Source organism: Agrilus planipennis, unplaced genomic scaffold (genome assembly GCF_000699045.2).
Source record: "Agrilus planipennis isolate EAB-ADULT unplaced genomic scaffold, Apla_2.0 scaffold12, whole genome shotgun sequence".
In the NCBI taxonomy this organism is placed as follows: domain Eukaryota; kingdom Metazoa; phylum Arthropoda; class Insecta; order Coleoptera; family Buprestidae; genus Agrilus; species Agrilus planipennis.
The window spans coordinates 2541061-2562056 of NW_020439003.1; the positions used below are offsets into that span (position 1 = coordinate 2541061).

At 32.3% G+C, this 20996-nt stretch overlaps 1 protein-coding gene across 4 annotated transcripts in view; it reads right to left on the bottom strand.

Moving 5' to 3' along the window:
* Nucleotides 1-20996, bottom strand: part of LOC108736670 (disheveled-associated activator of morphogenesis 1) — a 104198-nt gene that overhangs the window by 11852 nt on the left and 71350 nt on the right. For 3 of the 4 annotated variants that reach the window (XM_018469176.1, XM_018469177.2, XM_018469175.1), the window contains exons 2-3: nucleotides 11085-11222; nucleotides 5760-5888 (exon numbers count right to left, since the gene is read on the bottom strand). In XM_018469176.1, coding sequence (XP_018324678.1) covers nucleotides 5760-5888; nucleotides 11085-11222 — 267 coding nt within the window. Of the gene's footprint in view, nucleotides 1-5759; nucleotides 5889-11084; nucleotides 11223-13701; nucleotides 13802-20996 lie in introns of those variants that run through there. The other variant, XM_018469178.1, reaches the window with a different exon arrangement.

Below are 20996 nucleotides of genomic sequence, written 5' to 3' on the forward strand. Positions count from 1 at the left end.
TTTAGGAAAATTTTTAGAATGTTGTCCAGAGTGTTAGACTTAATTAGTGATATGATTCCTATCGGTACTTCAAGAAATCTCCTGTTTAGTTTTATTCCGTATTTCCAATAAAAATTATCAAAATTATCACTATATTCCTATTTAATATTAAGGTATTTAGGTTTTTATATATCTATGTAGATTAACAGCCATATCTAACAGAGCGGGCAAGTGACGCTGTTTCTACTTCTGCCACATCGTAAAGTAACGTGATACTATACAGAGCAGTTTTAGGAATCTTCTATGGCGCCCGGAACAGCTGCATACACATACAAACTAAAAATAGTAAACTGACCCTTTTTATACGTATATCACATAAATATTTGTAACTGGGATATTATGCAGATCAATATTATCTATTTTTACGTTAAAGTTTATAGATTTTTAATTAATTTCTACTTTTAAATTGGTTTTTTCGTTTTAGTTGGTAGATCTTCTTTAAAAAAAAATGAACCAACAATATATTGGGCACGCTTTATTCGTCAGTGAATAACACACGTCATATGATTGTAACATTGATTTGCATTTTTGTACTGTAAATAAATAGATTTAAGGTCACACCCAAAATAGCATGCGTATTTTCAATCTCATTAAAGCATTTTTTATAGGATAACAAATGACCAGCAACCCTGAAAAATTAAACTAATTTAATGACCATGTAGCTTAGTGTGACTACAGGTAAATGGAATGAATAGTATTCATTATAAATTAATGTATACAAAGGTTCTTTTAATCAAATCGTGGCTTTGTTAACATAAAAATATACTAACATGAAGCGTTTTGAAAAATCTGTAAGTATAACAAATTAATGACCAATTATTTATGACATTTATGTGTATTTCTTACGTAAAAAAGCAATTTTGTAGTAGCTATGTACATTTTTATACATGATTAGTGATAACAATAACACAATCAAAAATGTATTTACGGTGAGTTTTTTAAATTTTTATGAAACTTGTATGAAAGGAAAACGAGCACAATTGCTCAATAACTAAATAAAAAAATGGCAAATTAATATTTTTCTTTTCGGGGGGTCATGATAAGTGATGTATAATTGTCTTATATTGTTAATAGAGGTTTGTTATTCAGATATTTCCAAGTCATGATCAATTTAGCACAAGCAAACGAAATTGTTGAATGCAAGTAGGTCTATATAAAAATGAGCAATTTATTTGTCTGCATGTCAAAAGGCATCAATTAACAAGTACAATCCTGGCGAACTGAATAAAAGTAATTAGTACTCACCCAATGATATGTAGAAAATGATTTCGGCACAGATATTTTGTTAGATAGTAATTAAAGTAATTAATTTAAATTGTATGCTGACAGAAGTTACATTAAAATGATACAGGTATAAGCAATGGTGGCTCAAGATGAAATTAAGCGGGAGTTCTGCAAATGTTTACTAACCTAATTTTTGAAATTTAATTCCGTTTTACAATCCTTCATAGAAGCAAACTTATCTATAACACTCTGGTTGAAGCTAGCAATTTTTGATAAGAGCTTTGGAGGGTGTAAACTGGATGCATGGTGAGTTCAGCAGTGTGGTTAAGGGCAAAACAAAACATTTTAAGATAATCACAATAATTTACAATGTAAAGTCAGTCTTGCATGTGAATTAGCAATGTAGTTATTTCCGAATTATATTCTCCAATAAGAACTCTACAACTACCTATGGAAAATGTAAACATTATTGTCAAACGTCTAAGAAAAACAAACTATTTAGTGCTACATATAATGGTTTGATTAATTAAATTAAATAAGTACATTACAGGCAGCGCTATGTGAATATACGAACACAAAAGAAAGAATGTTAAGTTACATAAACATTATTCAGTAAATGAGCATCATCTAGATAATCGTAATTTTGTAAGTGATGGTAGTAACCACCAGCTAATTGATTGAAGCGTTGCGGGGACGTATTTCTTTACCAGGACCGGAATTGAATGTACCTGTACTTTCAACTGTTTTCCTCGAAAACTGCAAACTTTCGAACATACGAACTTTGGATTTGAGTTGGCTTGCGCAAAAAAAAACGATTTTGAATAAGCTTTATTAATTAGGTCGCAAAAATTAATAATTTAACACCTACATGTAGACATATGAGAGCCGCCCCTGGATATAAGGTACTTAATTCAATTTAAACTTAAGCAGGAAAACATCAAGAAAAGGTGTTTATCTTTACAGGTGATATGTACGTCTCAAAACTTTCTTTTTAGCATCACAGCTGACGCGACGTACAGATTATGTGAGTGTCTACTTTAAACTTAATGAATGGTGTTCGGGTTCTCATCAAGAACAGATTCAATTACCATAAAATTAGAGTTTAGATTAAAAATGACCCAGGAATTTCATCATAAACTTACCGTTTCTTATATTGACACATTGCACATGTAAGGAATTCATAATTAGAAGGAAAACATAGAAATTTTGATACTGTTAGGAATTTCTGACATCACCGCCCATTATACATAGGTACGTGCTAACCAGCAACAATTATTCTTTGCTATATTCATAAAAATAAATTAGTATGAAACAAATGGATTCTAGGAAGTCAGATAACTCACAATGGAAGGAGCAGTAGAGATATGGCTCAGGGTTGAGTCGCCTTCAATAAAAAGAAGTCACTTCTATACTAACGGATAATGTAGAAATTCTTAAAAGGTAGTTAAAGGTGGTATGTCTAGAGCTCGGCGTTGTCTGGGTGCGAAACATGCACGGTAGGCGCAGCGGAAAAGAGAACGTTAGAAGCGTTCGAAGTGTAGTGTTACAGGCGAATGATGAGGATACCGTGGGTAGAGAAGGTTAGAAATTAGAAGGTATTAGAAAGGATAGAACAGAGGTCAGTATGAAAGTAGATGAGAAATAGGCGAGAAAAATTGGTACGACACCTTCTTAGGCATGAAGGGCTGGTTAGGGATGTATTAAAAGCAGAAACAGGAGTTAAGAGAAAAATATAGGCAGACCTTGACTATATTACAGTTCATAAATAGGTAAGGATGTGGAATGTTCTTGTATTAAGACCGAGCGGCATGGCCTAGAGGTCTAGACCATTGCTTAGCATTCGGGAGGACGCGGGTTCGATTCCGGTTCCGTCTGCCTTGGTCCAAGTTTTTCTGTGGTTTCCTTGGATCACTTAGGCAAATGCTGAGGCAGTAATATTCCACAGATAATCTTTCATTCTCTTCTGTCTTCATTTCGTCCGTCTCATCTTTCTCACCCGAACCATCCATTCTCACGATTCCTGAAAGCAGGCTGAAGAGGGCCTTCCGCCCTACCTTCCGGCATAGTCCGGAGGGACTGCCCGCCCACCAGCATTACTGGCTGGTGGGAATGAAACACCCAAAAGTTTTTTTTTTAGTTTTTCTTGTTTTAAGGAAATGCGAATATTAGCCCAGGACAGGAAATAGTGGAGGTGGATGTCCTACCAGTCTTAGGACTGACGACCTTGTAATGATGATGGTACATGACTTCGTTAATTATTACAAGACTGACCATCCCAGCAGTTGCCAAGAATCTTTATACCATGACAAATCAGCAGCGACTGATGCTGATCACGTTTGCTATTGTCGTAATTATACATTCATTTGTTTAATTACTTTTCTGGGTGATTTTCGCATTTCCTTTGGTTATTGTTAAATTACACTTTCAGTAAAAGGTATATAAGCAACTTTTCTTTTCCGTTAAACTGTTTTTGGCTCCCCTATTCCGCCCAGTTGTGGTAAGTGTACGTAAGTATGATATTCTGGTTCTGGCGATAACATTACGAGTCAGTAGTAGTAATAATATGGGGATTAATAGGAATAGCAGAATCCGGATCTTGGCTCACACCTGCTCGATTTATATAAAGTTATCACCAGTGTTAATTGAGATATTGCCAATCAGAGTAGAAGTGCACTCGTGTTTCCTTTCGGAAAACATTAACTTTTCCTTAACATTTGTGGCAATAATTTTTATATTGACATTTGTTTTATGATGTTGCCGCCTTTCTCTCGATTTATACGTATTACCGCAATTTTAACGACACACGCTTCTGTTTCTAAACCCTCATTACTTTCGCCTGTTACAATAATTTCATCTTTCGTTAGTGTTAAACCAATATACGACTGGCTGACTTTAACTGTTCGAAGTAGGTGAGCGAGCAACAATTACAACACTTTAGAAAAAGTGCACGCATTGTATAAAGATGCGCGTTAAGTAACGTTTACTACATTACAAGCATCGCATTACAGTGGCGGCTGATAATTAAAAAGAGAGGGAGCAGGTGTCTAAAACGTTTTCAGTTTTCTTTTTAAGAAAAAGACAATTACTTTCAATACGATTGTAAAAAATCGAATGGATCATTTTCTTTAAAGATATTAAGACGTTGTTAGTATAATAGAAAAATAGAGTATTTTTAACAGGATAATGTTAAAATCTTTCACCTTGTCGAACATTTAGAAATACCACAGTTAGCATCTAATATCAGTAGATGGTGATATACTGTTTGCACCTTGATACTATATCAACTAGCGTCTGCGAAACAACTTCGATTTGATAGGTAATTTATTAAAAGTGCTTATGGCGTGCTGATGAGAAATAATAAGTTCGAAATTAAAAACTTATTGTTCTTTATTAAAGACGGCGTATTCACATAAGAGCCCATGATGGAAAATTCTTAGTTTTCCAATAAATTTTAATCGCTTTAAAAGGAATGAATTGAATTATATTGCTTTTTATTTATATCTTCTTGTCTTTCACTGTGCTTTATAGTGCACCACTGAATTGTTGTTGAGCTTTGTACAATATTACAAAGCTTACCACATTCCTTAGGTTTAGCTTAGGGAATTAATACGAAATATACTTTCCCCAACCGAAGTTGACGAATGTTATGGTAATTGATGTTTATTTATGGTAATACAACTTTAATCAGTACGATGCATACCTGATGAGTGACCGACATTTCGCTTTCTTTAGAAAACGCGTGATGAAGATGCTGCCAAGTGTTACAAGGGACTGAACCTCGAATACTCATTTTTTTCTACTATTTTTCTTCTTGCAGGCCTCGACTCTATCGCTAGTTGCATAATACCATTGCGTTTGGCGACAACAGCTTTTATCGGACAGGTGTACGAATGTATTGTCATGTACCTAATACATAATTCAACGATGGCAATGTGTGGAAAGTGTAAATAATACAGGGGAACGCCTACGTATCAATGATTTTTTTTTACATAATCTTTAACGGGGCCTTTTGTTCGGTCCAAAATTTTACGGTTCGTTGACGTATGTACCTAGCCGTCAATAAAAATTTCAGAACTCAAATATCGATATTATTTTCTAATAAGAAAACACAAAAAATAATGTTTCAACAAAGTACTGTAACTTATTGTAAATTATGAATTTATAGTCTTTATATTGACCTTTTAGAGGTCGAAACAATGTTGTCGAGTGTAAATAAACAATTTTGTTGAAATATTCGTTTTTGTGTTTTCTTATTATTAAAAATGTTTATTGGAGAATACAGTTACAAAAGCTTAAGTATTGTATTGTATGTTATCAATACTTCGTCACAGAAAAACTATCTTTTTTATTTCAAAATGAATATGTTTTAATCAAGAAAACTGGAAACTTCGGCGGAACACACTAAATACGTAACTCAAACTCCGAAACGCGATATTAAATGTACGCTGTGTATGTATGCATGCATGCTTACTGAAAATTGTAATGATTAAACTTACCACGAGTTCTGCAAATTTGGCATCAAGTTCATCTTCCGAAGGCATAGGTTGTGTTGGAGTAAGGGCTTGTAGAGATAGCGTTCCTGAGTTTTCAACAACACAATAGGTGATTTCCGGTGGTTCATCGTTCTGAAAAAGAAATGATAGGTAGTGTAACTTCGACTAAAAAATAATTCACAGAAACTTTCAATTTTTAGTATATCTGTAGTTTAAGTATTATCACATGAACCTTATCTAGTTTTCATCTACTACCGATCAAAAAGCAGATACTCTTTTAAGCAAAAATGGTGGTAATTATATTAGATACGGTTAGTTTTCTTTAGTAATTTGCCATAGGGACTCATGAGTACAAATACAGAGGCTCTATAGTAGATAAATTTGGTGATTTAGCAAATTTGTAAAAAGTACTGCACCTACTTACTTAAAAAACAAAAATATTTTTCAAAAAACATGATCGATGATATCGGGTTGTCACCGGAAAAAGTATCATAAAAGTCCGGATATTTTGAGGTAGGTTTTCTTAAAATTTTCCGCTGTTTAATTGGTTTTTTTTTTCGTATTTTTTTGCCTCCCAAGACCTTACCATGGATGAATAAGAAACGGAATAGTTGGTAGGACATAATTAAGGTAAGATAAATAACTAAGAATCCATATGAAGACAATATGAAGTTAATTGTAAGGTATAAAATGAGATCAGAATACCAGAAGATAGGATAGAATGAGAAACACTAACGTTATGACAAAGGATGGGGAACCACATTCAGGCAAAAGTGGTAAAGGGTTTCCGTAATTATGCCCTTATGTAAATCCGACCCTGTCAGGGCTCAAATTGAGTGGTTAAGTTAACTCCGTAAGACCACGCGTACTCGAGTGCCTATTATTCGTTTATTTATGAACCCAAGTAGTTTCCTAATTAATTATGCGTTAACCAATTTACCGTTTTAATGTTTCGTACTAATAAATCAATGAAATTTCCCAATTAGGCGGCATTAAATTTTAAGGAATTTCTACTAAGTTGTAATAAATTCTGGAGGCGTATAAAGTATGCGCCCAAATCTAAAATTTCGCAACGCTCGCATAAATATTAATTGATGCACTTTCCATCTCATTTGAATTTCGTAATCGCGCTTCGATCGAACACACGAGAACTTTTCAATAATTCATCGGCATGTATGCTGTAGAGTCGAAGGTCGGTACCGTTGATATGTATCAGAGTTTTGCATCGAAAGTACCGTACCGCCAAACCTATAACGTTCACGATATCTATCAATAATGTCTCTTTGTGGCTGTGACATTTAATTCGACTGCGTTGAACAATAGAGAGGGGCGGCTGCGTTCCATCAAATATTCGTCAGCATTTGACACTTACACTTTTTCTTGTTTTTTTTTGTCGATCATGCATAATGAAAAGTTCGACAAGCAAAGAGAAAATATATTTTTGGGTCGCACTATTTCCTATTGCGTTTATATACCTGTGTAATTCAACGGTCAAAATGTGAAGTGTGTAAAAACTCCTTCGTATAAAAAGAGGCAAAAAAACGGCTGCAACACCCATTATAAATTGTTGCAAAATTAGCCGTAATTGAAGTGTAACGGTTGCCTTATTTATTGTTAAGTCTAACTTTTTGTATCAACAATATATTACGTAGAAATTAAAAAGGTTTAAAGGCCACTGCCTGCGAAAAAATTAGACCTCATATATCTAACAGTTTACAAAGGTGTGCTTGTGTCTAGTCCTCCAAAGTTTATATACCTTTGTGTGAATAGTTTAATGAATAATGTACAAAATTCCAACATGATTAAAAAATATTTAGTGATCCAAATGTAATTAAATACATTATACTAGGGGCTTCGCCCGTAGTATATTATAAGCTTATAAGAACTGCGATTCTAAGTAAAAATCGAAGAATATACGTCGTCCTTAGGATTTTGATGTCTTTCAACCATATTTGAGAAATTGGTAAGGGCTTTCGCGGTTAGTTGGTGAACAGTGCTGTTCTGATTGGGGTCTAAAATAATAATTTGATAAATTTGTTTTGACCAGGATCTTCAGGACAAAACTAGAATTTCTAATGAAAAGAAATTTCTCTATCCCTCAGGAACAGTTTTTTTTTTTCTCGATAAAAGGTAATCTATGTCCTTTTCCGTACCCCTGTCTGTACAAAATTTAATAATGATCGGTTGAATATTTAAAGCGTGAAGTAGTAACAAACAAACTCTCATTCATTTTTATATTTTAGTAACGCATGCAAATAGCTGTCAGTGTTGCTTTGTTATTTGTTTATAACTTCACAAATTTTTATTTAATATTTAAAATAATAAAAACAAGAAAAGATTTACCTCATATTCACTACAACAAGAGCAATTAAACGAAACACGTGTCCGCGGTTTTTAAAATTGTTGTGGTGAATACGGGGTAAGTCTTCGCTTGTTTTTATAATTCCCATCATCACAGTCTCCTTTTCTATTTCAAATTTTGATGTAATTGTTTAAATTAATTTTTAATTTGCTAAAAATTAACAAAAAATGCACAAAAAATATTGTCTTTATTATTCCCTACGGAGTGTAGCTTAACTTCATTTCCTGAGTGTCTTTATAATTTCATAAAACCAGTGGGTCAAGTTCTTGTGTCCTTTCTCTCATAAACAATAGAATTCCAAGCAGTTTCACTTGATGCAAGTTCAAAAGCTTTCTTATTCGAGAAAACAAGATAAACCCGTGAAGTACGCAGGTACACTAATCAAGTGTCAACTGGAACAGAAGACAAGTACAGAATAAAAACCATGGCGCCATGGTGACTTAACTCACAATACAAATAGATTTTACTGTTTTTCTAGATGGAAGTCTAAAGAATGTTCGAACTTGGATACAAACTGTAAACATCACAGATTTGTATGGAAATGTAAACAATAACATTTGACTTTGACTCGTAGTGAATTTAAAATCCTAACAGAAGCATCTAAACGATTTGTTTCATGGTGTTTTTTATTACTTTGATTCAAAAAAATTATCCTTATTTAAAACCATGTTTCTTCATCCAAAACGTTTTGTTGTTGTAAAAGAGCAATTTCCGATTTGAATAATGAAAATCCTTTACATAGTAATAGTCTAATGTTGGAAAATCTGTATGATATTTTATCGTAATATATTGGTTTTCACAAATTTACCTAATTGACGAAAATCTTTCGTTGTAGTTCCATTAAAAGGAGATTGTAGGTATTTAGGGCCTCGGGATAGAAAAATATTTTACTAGAAATCATCAAAGATAAAGAATCAGTTTCACTAACTTCGCATTCAAAAACAAAGTCTCTATCAAGTTAATTATCATTCCGTTTGTTCTGTGTCCACTGTATACACACAATTCTTTTGACTATAAGAACAAACATTCGGCACTACTGAAGTATTTACTTTTTTACGACTGATGTTTATTTACAATGTTTACAGTACACATTCCATCGTTTGTCATTTAAATGATGGAATGCAAAGAAAAAAGACTGTTTTCTTTGGATGTGACTAATTCATTTGCGACGCCGAGTAAAAGTCGATGCTGTAGTCTGTGACTTGCTTAAATCCAACCGGGAGAAAGTCAGATAATATGTAAAATTAAAGAAGAAAAGGAACCCAATCAAACCCAAAGACTTTGAAGGTTTTGGCACAATGATAGTGATTAGACGAATGTCTCAATGGTGTTCTATATACTAACAAAGAGCAAAGTAGACAACTAAGAATACTTGACTAATTTGCTTGATTTCGGATAGAAAAAAGGTTAGGTTGAAAGGTGAAGAAAGATTGTTCCAAAGAAAGGACATAGAGTGAGTAAGTAGATCATGTTGTTGTAATTTCGTATAACCTTTCAAATAATTTAGGCCTTTACGATCAATAAGCAAAATGAAGGTTAGTTAGTACCTTTGGTCCCGTCAGTACATCACATAAATTCCAAAAGTAAACTTCAAATAATTCAATTAAGAAATAAACTCTACCATCAACATCATAAGATCGTCAGTCTTAAGACTGGTATAGCTCTACCCCTTCTAACTCCCGTTTCTACCACTAGTTTTGAAAATGTTTTCGAAAATATTATTCATGTGTGTATGTAAATAAAATCCATAGATATTTATGTTTTAGCTTCCTCTTACATCATTAGGAATGGCAGAACCTAGATCACTCAGACATTATGTACTTCATTTGTTTGCAATCTTATTTTTATCATTATTATGTTGATAATAAAATTATTATTGCGATATAGTATTGTTTACATGTGATCACCTTTGAGTTGTATTTTTCAAACTGATTTTGTGTAGGTTAAAAGGTAGGAGCGTCTGCATAAAAATATTTGCTATTTACTAAAGTAGGCGATGAACGTTTATCAACACAAAATTGCCTTGGACGGATCGTGAGTGCCAGTAAATGTCAGCCGTCCTAGAAATTCAAATAGTTTTACTTAACGTCTCTCTTACTACGACGTAGTACAAACTAGTAGATAGAACAATTTAAAAAGCAATAAAAAAATTGAATATAAAGAAAAAAGGAAGAATAAATTCAACCATAGATTTTCTTGAAAAACACTAATCAGTTTTTCTTTAATTGCGCTTTTCTTAAACTAATTATCTTAGTAATAGCACATAACGCCGCAGTTCTTTATAATCTAAAATCCTAATTTTTATTCCAATTATCCAGTATTCAATCCAAACAAGTCATCCATCAATACTGGAAAAACTCCATCCTCTCTATTATTAGTATTACTTTGTACTGACACTAACATTTAATCTTAAATGTTATTTAAATTTTTGTATAAATCTTTTCTTAATTGATTTCATAAAACCTAAAAAACAGTACAGTAATCGCGCTTTAACGTGACACAAATGCAATAAATACATAGAAGACAATCGACAAAAGAAGAGTTAGACTCTATGCCTATTAGTGGTAATAAATGGGACTTTTTACTAGCGACAAGCGATTTTCAATAGACGATGACATACATACATACGCTTAAAGGGATTATGACATAAAAGGCTAAATAAAATACAATAATTTAACTTTTAAAGTTTTAGGAAAAAAACAGCTGACTGTGCAATTAGTTTTTATAAAGATAACCATTAAAAGTCATTTCTATTTTGAGATACCATAACTAAAATGAGCTTGCATACAATTCTCTGGAAGTTGTAGAAACACGTACAATATCTAGGACCACGTTGTTTTGCGGTTTTAGAGCTTCTAGCTTTCGAGAGTGGTCGTAATTACATGGATAGAACAAAAACTAGGGAAAAATGCTACAGTGTGCAGAAGAAAATACGAAAAAAAAAAGAACAATGTCGCTGTATTTACCTGTAAACAGCCGCACCAGCCGCGGCGGTTGCGCACGGCCGGCATGGCTGGACAGTGGACTCGAGGCAGGGCGCTGGTGACACTGTCCCACGTTGGCAGCTTAACCGTGGGAATTTTTACGGAACACCGAGGAAGACCCTGAAACAATAAATGCTCATTTAAAAAAAAAAAGATATCACCCTTTTCCTTATATTTAAATATGTTCTGGAGTAGGTACATATGCGTGTCAATCTCTTAGTTAATCGTGGATAAAATAGTCTAAAATTGCATTTTTCCGTTAAAGAGTGTAAAAAAAGGCAAAAGGTACGTGAACTGCCGCAACTGCGATCGATTTAACGTTTGAAATACTGGGGTTTTGTAAAAATTCACCCGACTTTATTAAGCTGTTTTTACCTTGCAATCATAACAGTTGTGGCTGTCTTTTCTCAATACGATATTCTAGTATTAACAAATCGAATTGCGTCACAAGTCACAACCCTACTTTCGATAACCAGGATGTTTCCATTTAATCGGTATTAGCCACGGAACTAAACAACTGCAAAATATTGGGCGGATTTAAATATCTATATTTGGGTGTACAGTTGATTGCATAAGCATCATACAATCTCATGACATATTATAACCATTAAATTTTTAAAATGTTTGAAATAGATTATAAAATTATTGAAATATCTCTATAATCAAATTGTTAAGTGCTGTGCACCATAGTAAACGGACGAATTCAGCTCATCATCCCTTAATAATTGTCATCATTTTTAGAATGGACAACGGGGGTTAACATGCAGGCTATTTTTGACTTAAGCATTGGTTATTTACTTGTAGTATATATTCAAAAGCTTCACTTTCACTTTGTGTGAAATGAGCTTTCAATTTCAGATAAAATTCTGAAATTAGTCGTAGTTGCGAATATTATTAAACATATACTTAATTACCCCTTATCTTTCTAGAATGCATATTTTCCCTCAATTTCGATAAACACTGACAACTGTATGATGTAAAATTGAAGTTAACTGAAAGGTTAAGGTTTTCTTGCATTGCTTATGTTATTTTAACAATAAAACGCCAGCAGTACTGTCAGTTTTCTGAATAAAATATAAATAATATAAATATGTCGTACTTCGTTAACGAAATATTTATATTTTATAATATTTTTACCACAATGCTAAAGGTGGCCTCCTTGACGTGTCAGAAATGGAACAATATAACTAAGAGAAAAAGATTATTGTGAAATTTATTGAAGTCTACAAGAAATTAATTATCTTTTTTTAGGTCGATCAATTCAAAGACAGTTTCTGAAAAGATAATTTTATTAATTATTCAATTAGGCGTGAAATTTAGAAAATGACAATAATTATTGTTAATTTAATAAAAGAATCAATTGAATACAAAGTAACGGTGAAGGCTGCATGTTTTTATTTTCAATAAAGCATACTTTAATTGTTTAATAACCTAAGGCATGATACGTACAAATGCTCGTATTGATTACTTAATTATTTCATAAACGAAAAAGAAATAAAAGAACTATGTTGTTGTATACTATAATTAGACCGCTTTCCTGATAAAGTATTATTGAGCAGGATGTTGAAGTTTAAATTAAGGGTAGGTTCAATTTTAATATCAATGGTACTCTTCCTTCATCGATTCTGGATATCAGCAGCCTAAATGAAACCTTATTATTCATTTAATAATTACGTAGTGTGTCGTTTGAAACAGTCACATAATTACAAAAATTTAAAAATACTTTTTTCATTACTTTAACAAAGAATAAACTGATAAGTATTCTACATCATTCTCCTATTTCTGAAAGTACTGAAGGTAATATTAGAAAGACAGGGCTATTAAAATAATTACAAAATAGAAAAAAGTATACCATNGCAAGCGGTTTACTATTATTCGTAAACAGAAACAGTAAAGTTGGATTACAAAACATACTAATGATTTGCAATACTTATTTTTCCTGTCGAACACAATAAAACTTTACCCAACATTGCTGCTGCACCTACGTTAGGTATAAAGAGTAGTCGGTCACTAGGAAATGAAAATGAATTGGCAAAAAAATAAGTGTAACATGATTTAGTTTCAATTAGTATGAATAACAATAAATTTCTTGTATATTTAAAATTATTTTTCTAAGGTAGTAACTAAACACATTTCAATTTCGTCAAAATTTTCCTATAACAAGAAATGGAAAACAAACAATCGAATATAATTCGGTTAGGTGGCTTTTTCTTTTGCATACTTCTTCTTTCACACGTCCATCAGTCATAAACTAATTATAAGTATGACCTTATTTAAATCTTGATATAAAGCTATTGGCAGATTTTTTTTCTCAAGGTAATTTCTGTTATTCGTTTTGCGTATGACTAATTAAGTCCTTTGAAAATGTAATACCGAAAAGGAAAAGGTATGAATTTCCACCTTTTTTTTGACAGTGATACTTCAGGAGTGTTGACAAGACAAACGGAAATATGTGTAATTTTTTTTTGAAACGTGATACAGACACGCCTCGTGTTACAATTGAGTTCAAAAGATTAAGGATAACTAAATACTAGTTAAATGGCATGTATGTGTACGGTATCAGCACACATACTTTATAATTATATTAGAGCACACTTACTGATCAAGATAAACTTATTCCGGTATCACAATTGCATTATCACCTTTATTATTTTAAATGAACAGTATTCAATATGTAAGACAACTGTCAATAAAAAACATTGACATTTCGCTGTTCAGTTATTAAGCAATTGATAACCTTTAAAAAATTTTTTGATAAAATATCGCTTTAGTTGTGTAAGCACAAGAAATAATTGAAGGAAATTAGTTACATACAGTTTTTTACAAAAATAATGCCATGTTATTATAGAATAATAATGTAGCAGCCCTTAAGACAACCAAATATTTAAAAAATCAATAAATACATTTTTAAGTGCCCAACTATTAATTAATTTTCTTAAATTGATCATGATTTTATTTTGAAAAAATCAGGATTAAAATCAACTGATTTAAATCATCTCAACCCTGTAAATTAATAAATAGTGTTAATAGTTTATCACTTTAATATTTACATTGTTTATTAAAACAGTAATGTTACGCGAAAATAAGAAAAAGGCTGTAAGACATTGTGATGTGCTTTTACATTGTGGACTTAATGGAAGTTTTATTGATTATATTGTGTAAATAAACAATAGCGTTATTATAATTTTATTTACTTATACAAATAGGGTAATTTTTCATTTATATAGAAGAACGTTTTTCCTTTAGAAAATTTGTTTTAAAGAAACTGCTTGTATAGTATTTTTATTAGAAAACGCTGATCTACTATTTTTGCTCCAAATATGACTAACATTAGCCATATCTTTACAACTTATTTATGATTGTTACATCACCCTTATACAGGTTAAACTTTTGCTTATTATTATGCCATTACAGCTCATAAAAGTCATGTTCTTTACTGAGCAATTTGTTCTTATTCTACAAAGTATATTGAGCACTAAACTGTTCCACAATTAATATTGATCGCAAATAACTGGATCCCTATTATAATATAATTAACATAAGATTAAACAACTGCTACATAATTGTATTAAATTAGACAACTAGAACACGGACATGCACATTTACATCCACACACACATTTTTATTGTTATATGTGTATGTTTCTCTACTCAGTTGTAACAAGAAGTTTGTTCTAAGAATTTATTTATTGGATTACAATTTTTAAGATACGAAGTATGCCATTCATCCTTGACTTAGTTAGATGCAAAGAATTCTTTATTGATTTACATTAATTTGTAAGAATTAATATTCCAACGGCCATGGCCTGAAAAAATTTATTTTATTTTCTGGAGAAAAAGCGGAAGTCATTTGCGGATTGAAAGATGAATACGTCTTCAAACATTAAAAAATTGCAGGTAGTCAATGCCTCGATTTAATTTATTTATTTCTAGTGTGTCTAGACAGGGTATTATACCTACTGCATATACTGTATTTTCTAGGTGGCCTCAAACTCGAAAAGTTAAAATAAATTAGAAACTATTACGTATTTTTTAAATTAGACACAATTTATTTTTTTTTATTTGGTTTCACGTTGAAACTTGTTTCGGTACACAGCGGGTTCTTCGGGTAAAAATATAAAAGAATATTAGGTCTACAATACTACAATTAACAGGAAATACCAGTAGATGGCGTTATGTTGCCCATTCATACCTTGTATTCGAACTGTTTTATAGTACTAAAATGTACTAGCATAAGAGAGCGAAGCCGCAGGTAACACATATTGCCAGGGGTACTGAAAAGGACCTAGGGTACCTTTTATCCAGAAAAAAATACTATTCCCGAGGGACAGAAAAATTAGTTTTATGTGATCATCGGTAATCTGGGACATTAACGCAATTCATTGGTATGGTAAAGCATTAAATTTGTAAATCAAATCTCTGAAATTATATCCACTAGAATATTCATACTAGAAAAACTTTTCTTGCTCAATTACAAATTTCTATACAAATTAATATTCTGAGAAGCCAGTCAATGATAGTAAGCAAGCGGTTTACTATTATTCGTAAACAGAAACAGTAAAGTTGGATTACAAAACATACTAATGATTTGCAATACTTATTTTTCCTGTCGAACACAATAAAACTTTACCCAACATTGCTGCTGCACCTACGTTAGGTATAAAGAGTAGTCGGTCACTAGGAAATGAAAATGAATTGGCAAAAAAATAAGTGTAACATGATTTAGTTTACCAAGACACTAGCACTACCGTCAGATAGACAGACAGACTCCAGATGTAGGTAATTGTGGCATAATAACGTTTCTCGGTATTATACAGTAGATCTACGTGCGGTGTAGTACGCAACACGTTTACTTACCTATGTCGAATTTCAACATATCTGTTTTTTATTTGTTTCGTGAAACAAATCGATAATTATTTAGTAAGCAAATCATTGGAAGCACTTTTGTGTAATTAATTAGAAATGGGCGCGCCGTTTGCCCACTGGAATTATTCGATTCTAGGGATGCGCAGTTATACAATTAGGTTCAATTAAATTAAATAAGCACTTTAGGAATTATAAAATTCAATTAGAGGATTGGAAAAACGGGTCAACTTGGCTAATGATACCGAAAACTGAATTAGATCTATGTAATATATTGTAAGGGTATTGAATATGTAGCATGTAAAATTATACAGATAACGTGTCTACTAATTCATGTAAAATTGCAAGCATGTTTGAAAATGTTTAAGAAATGTTTTTAAGGATAGAGAGCCCCGAATTAAAAATTTGCTTCATGTTAGGCGAGGAGCGCCAATTTTTGTGTTCTTTCCTATAAGAAAATAAATTGTTGATTGACAGTTTGTTTTATTTCAGATTAGCTAAGATACGGATACGGAAATGCCAACACTTGGGTGAGTAATTTAAGTAATTAATTTATTTTATCCTGGTTTCTTTCTTTTGCTCAATAAAAACGTTGTACGTTGTTTTCCAGTTCTATAGTTTCTTTTAACTTTTATCAGCATAGTCGTTTTTCTATGATGCCATTATATTAAGCATTGTTTGGTAAATTTATTGGATATACAACAAACTTACTGAAGTCTATAGTATTAAAAACTGGTCTCATAATTAGAGCTATAGTTCATAGTAATAGATTCGTTCCTTATGGGGATCACAAAAATTTCACTCCTGGCTGGACCGTGTCTAACAAAAAATTTCGATTCTGACGCCCCCCTCCCCTCTCCTCAGTGTTCAATATAATAACATAATATTTCAGTACTGCATGTCTTTAGGGCTCCCCTTGACTTGGATTCCTAGGGTGGGAGCCTCTTTGACTCCCCTTCTTCACTAAAACGATCCCTACTCTTTCTGTTTAAGATACAAAAATTTTTAGAAAAAATTCAGGAAATGTCAAAACCACAGTCTACAAATACAAACACAACAAAAATGTGATAAAATTAATCCACTATTCTCTTCCAAAGTAGGTTTTGCTTGAGTGATACAAAAATTGAGCTCTAAGGCAGTAAAATTAATTACTTTTTTATGAAATGCTATAAATTTTCTCAAATAAAATAAGATTTATAGGTTTTAACAAGTTTCTGTTTATTATATAAACGTATGGGGGGGACAACTGCAGTCACTTTTAGTTGTATGGCACTTACTCTATCATCACTACTACTACCCGAGCTCAAAAAAACAGAAATTCATACTAAAAGTAGTAAATACTAATTATAGGTAGTTGTTTACCTGTAAATGTTTATGGCCTTTAACGATGCTACATAAATTTGATACTTAGACTTTCAACATGGTTTAAAGTTAAATTCATTACGGCATTTATTGACAAATTAATAATTTAATGCTCAACCTGCAATTACTAACATTTAAGACTCGCCAGTATGAGAAATAATTTTTAAATGTTTCAATCATTCTTTAAAAAAATTAAGTAATCGTTACAATATTATGGTTAAGTATCATTGCTTTATGACAACTTACATGTTTGTTAATTATTTTATATCGTCAGACACGTTTAGGTTCATCTGTTGTGTTCAATTCTAATACTCTTTTAAAAACATTTTTTCATACTGTGATATGCATATTACGCTAAAAAGTATTTTAAAGCGATGATAATTTTGCAAGTAAAATTTTTTTGCATGTTGATAACACATAATGTATACGTAAGGCTTTCATGTTTTCGTTATGGAATGCAGATAAAAAGTACATTCGTTACAAGGTCACGTAATGTATTTTTCACAAATAGAAAGTAAATTAAATAGGTACTTTAAAATATTTATGGCCGTAAAAGAACAATTGTTGTTTATAGGTATTATTGACAGTATTTTTGGAATAGGATTAGCTATCGTTAAGAAACAAAACAAAAATAAGGTGCCTATTATCTACCTTGAATTATTGCATCTATTGTATGCTTTAAATAATGAAATCAAACAAAATAGTGTTTTTTTTTTTCAGTAGATGAAGATGCACATAATAAAGATGCAATGACAATATTACCTCCACCTTATTGTCCCGATTTGGCGTCCTCTTTTATGCGATCGTAAAAAAGTGGTTCCCATATTTTGTAAAATTTAATAGAAATCCGATGTTTGCAAAGTTATCGAGTTTTGTGAATTTTTATAATATCGTTAAGCTAACATTTTCAGGACTTTTCTGATAAGATGGTGTTGTCAAAAATTTATTATTTTTAACACGTTATTTTCAAAAGGTGATTTTAAAAGTATCATGGAAATACTTATCCAATATTTTAAATTCTGATTTTCATGCCAAATTCGTTTTAATTATTCATTTTAAATTAAGAGATATACGGTAGCTGAAGCATAGAAATTAATAATGTTAAAGATAATTTAGTTTTTGCGCATGTACAATTTGTTTTTGCACACCTCCTGTTGGAATTAAAACACGCTTTTACGTTTATCTTAAATCAGCATGTGTTTGCGTATTACAAGAACTGATTACAAGATACCGTCCGAAATGTACGGTTCTGCTAGGTTGAACGATTTTTTTCTGGCCTTTCTCTAACGGCACACACTCGCGTTAACATTTTCTCATTTGAAAGACCATTGTTGGTTACTTTTAAATCAAAATTAGATGAAGAAAAAATAGATTTATTTTGACAGCAACTACTCTAGCAAGATTTGCTAGATTGTACCATCTCATTTATAACGGAAATTGTTCATGTTATACGGTGCGATTTATAGAACAATTAGTTATGATAAGAGCAGCATTAATCGAAACTAATTTTTAAACGCATTAGGTATGACCATTATCTAAAGTGGAACAAGTTATTCAATTTTAAAACTTGTTGCTTCTTGGACTTGTATGATAATGTAACTGTTTTAATTTAAAGCGTAGTGCAGTTAGATGGCTTATAATATAATAATTTATTAGTTTGAAATTACTGGTTTCAAAAATTTAACATAAAAGAAATGTAAAAAGGCTCCTAGAAGGTAGATCTGACGATGAGTCAGACGAACTTTCCACTTTGGTACCATACGGGCATATAACCTCTTATAATACATATATCACCGAATTCATTTATATTTTTGTTAATTTATTCTCGCACATATAGAAAGCAGGACGTAGTTAATTTATATGTTGAAATATTAGAGTGTGGTCGCCAAGGAAAATTTTTGTAATTTTTCTAAGCTTGATTAAGCAAAAATGTTAGTTTTCTTTTGCCTGACTTAAGAAATTATAATGTTTTCTTGGTTCTAGTCAAAATAACTACAAAAAGAATTCGTCAAAAAAAAAATAATAATTGATTCTTGGTCAGCAATTCATAGAAACTACTAACTACGTGGATCACAGATTCGAATCTATTTGATCTCATCAGTACGCCATAGGCAGTCTCAATAACTTACTAATCGAATAGGAGTTGTTTCGTAAAACGAAGATGATATAATATTGACTACAGGCAGTATATTGTCTAAAATATTTTATCGTATAAATAAATAATAAAATAATATGTCCAAAGATTGAGATTGAAAACCTTTCAGGGGTGTAACGGTTTATTCAAAATATTTTAATAACTGGGTTATGTTTGATGGACATTTTGCCTTACCTGTATTGGTAGCACAAAGTTTGATCAAGGGAAAAATGGAGATTAGGGAAAATTGTAGAATAAATTTTGATTGACTTTACCACCAGTTTGGACCATAGTCAACTTTTCTTTGTAAGCATAATGCAAATTATGAATAAATTAAACACATTTGTACGAATTATGAAATTGGAAGTTAATACGAGGGTGGATTGATAAGTTTCCGGCCTGACCAAGAAAAACAAGGTTTTTAAAAATTTTTTTTTTTTATTTCTCAACATAATCTCCTCCAAGGCTGATACATTTCTCATAGCGGTGTTCCAGTCTATTAATGCCATCTCTATAGACTGATTCGTCAAGCTCCTCAAAATAACCATTTACAGCTTCGATTACTTCTTCATTGTCCGCAAATCTCTTACCGCCAAGCCATTTTTTGAGATTATTAGGGAACAGAAAATAGTCACTCGGGGCTAGGTCTGGAGAGTAAGGAGGGTGCGGCATCAATTCAAACTTTAGATCGTTGATTTTAGCCGTCGCAACGATTGACGTGTGCGCTGGTGCGTTATCGTGATGAAACAAGATTTTTTTCTTCGCCAGATGAGGTCGTTTAATTTTCACCTCGTGGCTCAAACGTTGCAATAAGTCTGCGTAGTATTGACCAGTGATAGTATTACCCTTTGCAAGGTAATCAATGTATATAATACCTCTTGCATCCCAAAAAACAGTAGCCATAACCTTGTTCGCCGAAAAAATTGTTTTTGCCTTCTTTGGAGTTGGTTCCCCTGGTCCAATCCACTGTTTAGACTGTTCTTTGGTTTCAGGAGTGTAGTGGTGGACCCACGTTTCGTCAACGGTTACGAATCGACGCAAAAATTCGCTTGGATTACGCTTATACAATGACAAATTTGCGGTAGAAATGTTTTTTCGAATCAATTTTTGGTCGACTGTTAGCAAACGCGGCACCCATCTTGCACAGAGCTTTTCCATATGCAAATGTTGGTGCAAAATATGTTGCACACGTTCATATGACATCTTACAGGTCTCAGCTATCTCACGCACTTTCAATCTGCGGTCTCCCAGCACTATTTGATGAATTTTTTCGATCATATCTGGAGTTGTGACCTCAACGGGGCGTCCTGAGCGAGGCCCATCAGAGGTGCTCACACGACCCTTTTTAAACTCGGAAACCCACTGCTTAACGGTTGAATATGACGGGGAGGATGTCCCCAGTGTTGAGTCCATCTCTTTTTTAATTTCCTTCGGCGTTAACCCCTTCAAATAAAAGTATTTGATGACAGCACGATTTTCCTGCTTTTCCATTTTTACGAAAACCACAGAGGCGTCTTGTTCAGCGTGCTGTCAAAC